The following is an 8,086-nucleotide window of genomic DNA, read 5'->3' as shown; positions in this document are numbered from 1 at the left end:
ATGATTGACGTGAAGATTTGATGAAAATGAGTAATCCTGGCTTATGCAACTTGATTTTAATACATGTGAGAATGAAGGGGGGGGGGGGGTAGTCAACCCACCAGCCTAACCTGAGAGAAATCCCTTTAATAATAAACATATTCTTAATAATCTAAATGAGATTTCTTAACTGACATCTAGTGTCAATCACGATTACTTTATTTCCTCAAGAACTGGAGAGAAATAACTAAAGGACTGATATTTTCTTTTAGTTTAATGTCTATACTTACGACTTCATCGTCTATAATTCCTAATTCCTTGCAATTTCTCTTAAACCCCCCCCCCCAAAAAAAAAAAAAAACATTAGGATATATAAATTCGTCACTGCTGTCTGATCTGCTTTTCCACTTCCGGTTATACACGGCTATATAAATTTGCTTTTAGTAATTTATTTGAAGTAAAAAAATATCTCTCTCTCTCTCTCTCTCTCTCTCTCTCTCTCTCTCTCTCTCTCTCTCTCTCTCTCTCTCTCTCTCTCTGGATTTCAAAAGAGACAAACACCACTCAATGTGTTAATTCCTTTACATACAAAATAGCACATGCATGAAACCGACTTCCAGCGGATGAAAAGAACAGTAACACGGTAAACGAATTCATGAATAACTCAGACAAGATTATAAAAACTCTCTAACCGTTTAAACTAATTAGTTTTATCCAATTTTGGGAGGTAGCTGATACCACCCCCCCCCCCAAAAAAAAAAAAAAAAAAAGAGAAACAATCAGAAACAAAGGTGATTTTTTCTTCATTGTTCATCCTTGCCTGACGAGGAGGGAATCGGGGCAAATTGGGTCTCCGCGGATGGACTAAAAAGTCTTTGAGACATCCACAATCATGTAACCCATACTCTCTCTCTCTCTCTCTCTCTCTCTCTCTCTCTCTCTCTCTCTCTCTCTCTCTCTCTCTCTCTCTCTCTCTTCATTTGACAGCAGCAACCCCAGGCAAAATATCGAAGTGGTAATTCACTTCTCATGGCTGAGAAATCTTCATGAAGTGAAATCTTTACGTCATAACCATGGTAAAATCTTCCTTTACTGGACACGGTATTGGGTCAATAGCAAATTCCTCTTTTCCTAACCACATTTAGCTATTCACAAGTATCGTCAAGCTATTTACAAGTGACGTATTAAAAACAAAACTGCTTTTTCTACTATACTTATTATTGTCATTTACTTTATCATAATTGGCGAATAGTCTTTCCTGATTGTATATTTGCTGCAGATAGAGCAAAACAAACGAGCATTTGTTTAGAACAAACAGAAAAATAATAGAAAACAAAAATAATTCAGCACAGCGTATCGGAAATAATTCTATAGATTTTTTCTACAATTCGTTTATTACAAAAAGAAATTAATAAAAAAAAAAAATAATTACACCCAATGTAAAAGAGAAATAATTTTATATATATCTTTGTTACAAAGTGACATCATATTTCATTACTAGACAATCTAGTTCAATGGATAAAAAAAAAAAAAAAAAAAAAAAAATGTTATGGACGTGCTCACCATAACAGCTGGACCGGGAGAATGGATATCAATGAGGCTAGACTTAGAATTGTTTCACATTATTTTGAATTGATTACAAAATAGAAAAGATAAAAATGTGTCTAGATGAAATTCAGAAGTAGGGCAGTCTGAACTATGCATATGTCAGAGAGAGAGAGAGAGAGAGAGAGAGAGAGAGAGAGAGAGAGAGAGAGAGAGAGAGAGAGAGAGAGAGAACTATGCATAAGTAAATCAAACCTTTTGAACTATATATTGCTAAAACATTCACAATATATATATATATATATATATATATATATATATATATAGAGAGAGAGAGAGAGAGAGAGAGAGAGAGAGAGAGAGAGAGAGAGAGAGAGAGAGAGAGAGAGAGAGAGAGAGAGAGGATACAATACCTTTCTTTGGTTTTGGCTTCCTTTTTCCTTCTGCCATTGCTGCCACCAATAGAACCTGTTGAACACGGAAAAAATGGTGAAAATTTTTCATCAGTCATTTCCTTCTTCAGAAGACTTTATTCTCTTTATTGAATATGATTTGTTCCAATATTGCTAACAACTCTGACTTTAATAATCATCTATGTCCATATGTATTCCCCCACGTTTCTACTTCTATCATATCTAAATACACAAATACACTCATCTATTTCTATTAATTCTATATATAGAAATAAACTTAATCTAACGATAGGCATTGAGAATTTTTGGTATGATTATTAGGCTTAAATTTCTAAGGAATCAAAACAGTCCATCACCTATCCTCTGTTGTTACTATTATTATTATTATTATTATTATTAGTAGTAGTAGTAGTAGTAGTAGTTGTAGTAGTAGTAATAGTAGTACTAGTAGTAGTAGTAGTATTACTTGCTTAGCTACAACCCTATATGGAAAAGCAGGATGCTATAAGAACAGTGGCTCCAACAGGGAAGCTAGCCCAGTGAGGAAAGGAAACAAGGATAAATAAGATATTTTATGAACAGTAACATTAAAATAAATATTCCCTATATATAAACTATAAATACTTTAACAAAACAAGAGGAAGAGAAATAAGATAGAACAGTGTGCCAAGTGTACCCTCAAGCAAGAGAATCTTCTAGATCTAGACTTGTTGAGGTTAACTAACTGAACAAAAGCCGTAGAAACAACGTAAACCATTAAACAATATGAAGTATTTTATATCGAGAATTGCGACATACGCATTTTAATTTCAAAGATGTATGTACCAACCGTGTGGCACACAATTTTACATAATTATTTTGCATATATTATGCTTGTATCTGCGCTCTTCCCTCGCACTAAAAAGAACCTGAATGATCATGTCTCCGTTTTGCTCTGTAACATTGTCTGTCTCTCGAACAGGTCATGTCCTGTTGCCTTAAGGTTTTGTATATAAAGAAGAGTGTTCCTTAATAAAACTCAGTTGATTGCATCCTGCCTTTGAGTTCACAACTCCTCTCTCGGCCCGTCACATGTGGGTATCTCGAGTAAACAAGAGATGATATTAATTTAATCCTCATACAAGTTTACATCAGTGCATGCTGATGCCCTTACGTGTACTTACAAACACCCTCATATGTACACAAACTATAATAAGGAAACTTCAAAGATTGAAATTTCACATTTCGCCATCGTTCGATCAGATTTGAGGTAATTTCTGACTTATAAAACTTAATTTCGAAAACTATATCTTAAAAACATATATGCCTGTTTTTCTTATGAGTAGGTATAACAACGCCTAATGGTGTGGAGGTGTTATTATTATTATTATTATTATTATTATTATTATTATTATTACCATCATTATTATTATTATTATCAGCTAAGCTACAACCCTAGTTGGAAAACTGGGGTATTATAAGCTCAGTCCAGTTATAATTAAGCTAGAAACCGAACAAGAGGGTATTGCATCAGAAAAGAATTTAAAAACTGAAATCTCAGTTTGAGATGGTTCGGACATGTATGGGGAATGAGATGGAGATCGGTTTGTCAGTAAATCTGTAGACTTAGGAGTGATCAATAGGATTCATGCTCATTCTCACACCTTACGACGTTAAGGAGAATGACCAGTGCTATAGCATGAAGACCTATTATTATTATCATTATTACTTGCTAAGCTACAACCCTAGTTGAAAAAGCGGTATGCTATAAGCCCAAGGGCTCCAACAGGGAAAATGGCCCAGTGAGGAAAGGAAATAAGGAAAAACTACATAAGTTTAAGATCAATAATAACATAAAAATAACTTTATCATATATAGGCCTAAACTATAAAAACATTAAAATATCCAGAGGATATAAACTTCAAAATAACAAGAGAAAGAGAAATAATATAGAATAGTGTGCCCGAGTGTACCCTCAACCAAGAGAACTCTAACCCGAGACAGTGAAAGGCCAAGGTACTGAGGCTATGGCATTACCCATGACTAGAGAACAATGGTTTGATTTTGGAATGTCCTCCTAGAAGAGCTGCTTACCATAGCTAGAGAGTCTTCTACCCTTACAAAGAGGAAAGTAGCCGCTGAACAATTACAGGGCAGTAGTTAACCTCTTGAGAAGAAGAAATGTTAGGTAGTTTCAGTGTTGTCAAGTGTATGAGGAAAGAGGAGAATGTGTACAGAATAGCCAGACTATTCTCTGTATGTATCACCAAAGATGAAATGAGCCGTAACCAGAGAGAGGGATCCAATGTGGTACTGTCTGGCCAATCAAAGGACCCAATAACTCTCTAGTGGTAGTATCTCTACGGGTGGCTGGTGCTTTGGCAAAACTACTAATTGGATTCCAAAAACAAATCAAACCTTCATGGGAACAAATAACCGATTTCAGGAAAACACCACAATGAAAATCAATTTCAACTCTTATGGATATGGGGAATCAGTTTCAAATAAGAGTAAGAAAGTGAGGTTTGCAGTGTACCAACCGTGTGTCACACGATCGTGCATAAATTATTTTGTATATATAATGCTTGTATCTGCGCTCTTCCCTCGCACTAAAAAGAACCTGAATAATCATGTCTCCGGTTTTCCTCTGTAACATTGTCACTTTCTCGAACATGTATTTTCCCGTTGCCTTGAGGTTTTGTATATAAAGGAGAGTGTTCCTTAATAAAGTACTCAGTTGATTGCATCCTGCCTTTGAGTTCACAACCCTCTCTCGGCCCGTCACAGCAGTAACATATGAAACTACATAAAGTAGCCATGGTATTTATTATTCAAAAGGTTTTTGGTGTTCATTTCAAAAGCATATTCATCCTTGAAGCTAATATTGTACAGTACTTGTTAATTTACAAGATATTTTGCATTTGAGGATGCAGATAATTATAAGTCATCCTCATTTTAGGTTTTATAACATTAAAATGGAAAAGGATAAATAAATCTTTCAACAATTCAAATGGGGAAGATGGAGGAAACAGGTGAAGTAGCGCAGGAATGAAAAATAAAATTTAGGCAACTATTTGTGACGGTGCCGAGAGAGAGGTTATGACTCAAAGGCAGGATGCAATCAACTGAGTTGTATTATTAAAGAACACTCTCCTTTATATACAAAACCTCAAGGGAACAGGAAAATAAATGTTCGAGAAATGACAATGTTACATAAGCGACACATAGACATGTTTGTTCTTGTTCTTTTTAGTGCGGGGGAAGAGCGCAGATACAAGCATAATATATTCAAAATAATTTATGTACGGTCTTGTGTCACACGGTTGGTACATATTCTTTAAAAGCACAATGGAAACAGCTGTGGAAAATAACACTTTTTCCTAGTAAGCATTTTGGAACTATGATAATAAAGCAATATTAGATCAAACAAACAATTACCAATAACAGCTTTATAATCAATACCAAAACCTATCTACCAGCGTAAGATGAAACTCAAATACTATACTTTGATTACTTTGATAATTAGTTACAATAATCCTATAACAAAATTGTCTATTTAATAGAGTAAGCTAGATTTAATTACAAAGCTTAATTGGGAAATCGCTTCTTTAGAGAAAAAAATTAAATAGCATTCTACTGGTTAAATAACTAAACACTATAGTCACATATTTTTTTTATACAAGTTGAACATTCTAAGCTCAATAACCAAACATTTTGAGTTATTATTATCATTATTAAATGCTAAGCTACAACCCTAGTTGGAAAAGCAGGATGTTATAAGCCCAGGGACCCCGACAGGGAAAATAGCCCAGTGAGGAAAGGAAATAAGGAAAAATAAAACATTTTGAAAACAGTAACATCAAAATAAATATTTCTCGTATAAACTATAAAAACTTTAAGAAAACAAGAGGAAGAGAAATTAGATAGAATAGTGTGCCCGAGTTGCTGGGTTATTTAGCACATATATGATGAGAATATTGACAGAAAATAGCTTAAACTCACGGTCCCGGGGTGGGATCGATCTGCTTTCATCTGAATACTAGGTAAACGCATTACCACAGTACTAGCCAAGATGCTAGTACAGCTAATATATTTTAATAATCAATATTGGCATCATGCATTAGGAAGAGCTTTGCCACTATGGAGGGACTGCCAGCCAAAATGCCAGTGCAGAATGATGGAATGGACTAATGGAGGGATTTTGACAGGAGACTACCCCCCAACAGTTCAGTCCAGGACCCAACTGAAGAAACTGCTGATAAGGCAAAACTTCCAAGACGTGATTAGTATGCCCTCAACAGAGCTAGAACTGGAGTGGCCTGAACAGGTGACAATCTCAACAGAGCTAGAGCTGTGTGACCAGAACAGGTGTCAATGTCGATAGAGCTTGAGCTGGATTGTCTAGAACAGAGGACAATTTCAACAGAGCTAGAGCTGTGTGACCAGAACAGGAGTCAGTGTCAACAGAGCTTGAGCTGGATTGTCCAGAACAGGGGACAATCTCAACAGAGCTAGAGCTGTGTGACCAGAACAGGTGTCAATGTCAATAGAGCTTGGGCTGGATTGTCCAGAACAGGGGACAATCTCAACAGAACTAGAGCTGGATTGTCCAGAACAAGGGACAATCTCAACAGAGCTAGAGCTGTGTGACCAGAACAGGTGTCAATGTCAATAGAGCTTGAGCTGGATTGTCCAGAACAGGGAACAATCTCAACAGAACTAGAGCTGGATTGTCCAGAACAAGGGACAATCTCAACAGAGCTAGAGCTGTGTGACCAGAACAGGTATCAATGTCAATAGAGCTTGAGCTAGATTGCCCAGAACAGGGGACAATCTCAACAGAACTAGAGCTGGATTGTCCAGAACAAGGGACAATCTCAACAGAGCTAGAGCTGTGTGACCAGAACAGGTGTCAATGTCAACAGAGCTAGAGCTGGATTGTCCAGAACAAGGGACAATCTCAACAGAGCTACAGCAGTGTGACCAGAACAGGTGTCAATGTCAATAGAGCTTAAGCTGGATTGTCCAGAACAGGGGACAATCTCAACAGAGCTAGAGCTGTGTGATCAGAACAGGAGTAATGTCAATAGAGCTTGAGCTGGATTGTCCAGAACAGGGGACAATCTCAACAGAGCTAGAGCTGTGTGACCAGAACAGGAGTCAGTGTCAATAGAGCTAGAGCTGGATTGTCCAGAACAAGGGACAATCTCAACAGAGCTAGAGCTGGATTGTCCAGAACAAGGGACAATCTCAACAGAGCTAGAGCGGTGTGTGCAGAACAGGAGTCAATGTCAATAGAGCTTGAGCTGGATTGTCCAGAACAGGGGACAATCTCAACAGAGCTAGAGCTGTGTGACCAGAACAGGAGTCAATGTCAATAGAGCTTGAGCTGGATTGTCCAGAACAGGGGACAATCTCAACAGAGCTAGAGCTGGATTGTCCAGAACAAGGGACAATCTCAACAGAGCTAGAGCGGTGTAACCAGAACAGGAGTCAATGTCAATAGGGCTTGAGTTGGATTGTCCAGAACAGGGGACAATCTCAACAGAGCTAGAGCTGGATTGTCCAGAACAAGGGACAATCTCAACAGAGCTAGAGCCGGATTGTCCAGAACAGGAGTCAATGTCAATAGAGCTTGAGCTGGATTGTCCAGAACAGGGGACAATCTCAACAGAGCTAGAGCCGGATTGTCCAGAACAGGAGTCAATGTCAATAGAGCTTGAGCTGGATTGTCCAGAACAGGGGACAATCTCAACAGAGCTAGAGTTGGATTGTCCAGAACAAGGGACAATCTCAACAGAGCTAGAGCTGTGTGACCAGAACAGGAGTCAATGTCAATAGAGCTTGAGCTGGATTCTCCAGAACAGGGGACTATCTCAACAGAGCTAGAGCTGTGTGACCAGAACAGGAGTCAATGTCAATAGAGCTTGAGCTGGATTGTCCAGAACAGGGGACAATCTCAACAGAGCTAGAGCTGGATTGTCTAGAACAAGGGACAATCTCAACAGAGCTAGAGCGGTGTGACCAGAACAGGTGTCAATGTCAATAGAGCTTGAGCTGGATTGTCCAGAACAAGGGACAATCTCAACAGAGCTAGAGCTGTGTAACCAGAACAGGAGTCAATGTCAATAGAACTTGAGCTGGATTGTCCAGAACAGGTGACAATCTCA

At 37.8% G+C, this 8,086-nt stretch overlaps 1 protein-coding gene across 2 annotated transcripts in view; it reads right to left on the bottom strand.

Annotated features, from left to right (window-relative positions):
• LOC137626070 (tomoregulin-1-like) overlaps positions 1 to 8,086 on the bottom strand; it is a 65,669-nt gene that overhangs the window by 15,972 nt on the left and 41,611 nt on the right. For both annotated transcript variants that reach the window (XM_068357151.1, XM_068357152.1), the window contains exon 3: positions 1,938 to 1,992. In XM_068357151.1, coding sequence (XP_068213252.1) covers positions 1,938 to 1,992 — 55 coding nt within the window. The remainder of the gene's footprint in view (positions 1 to 1,937; positions 1,993 to 8,086) is intronic.

Source organism: Palaemon carinicauda, chromosome 33, assembly GCF_036898095.1.
Source record: "Palaemon carinicauda isolate YSFRI2023 chromosome 33, ASM3689809v2, whole genome shotgun sequence".
Classification (NCBI taxonomy): domain Eukaryota; kingdom Metazoa; phylum Arthropoda; class Malacostraca; order Decapoda; family Palaemonidae; genus Palaemon; species Palaemon carinicauda.
Note: the sequence above shows the minus strand (reverse complement) of the source record. Positions and strands in the feature narration are given on the sequence as shown.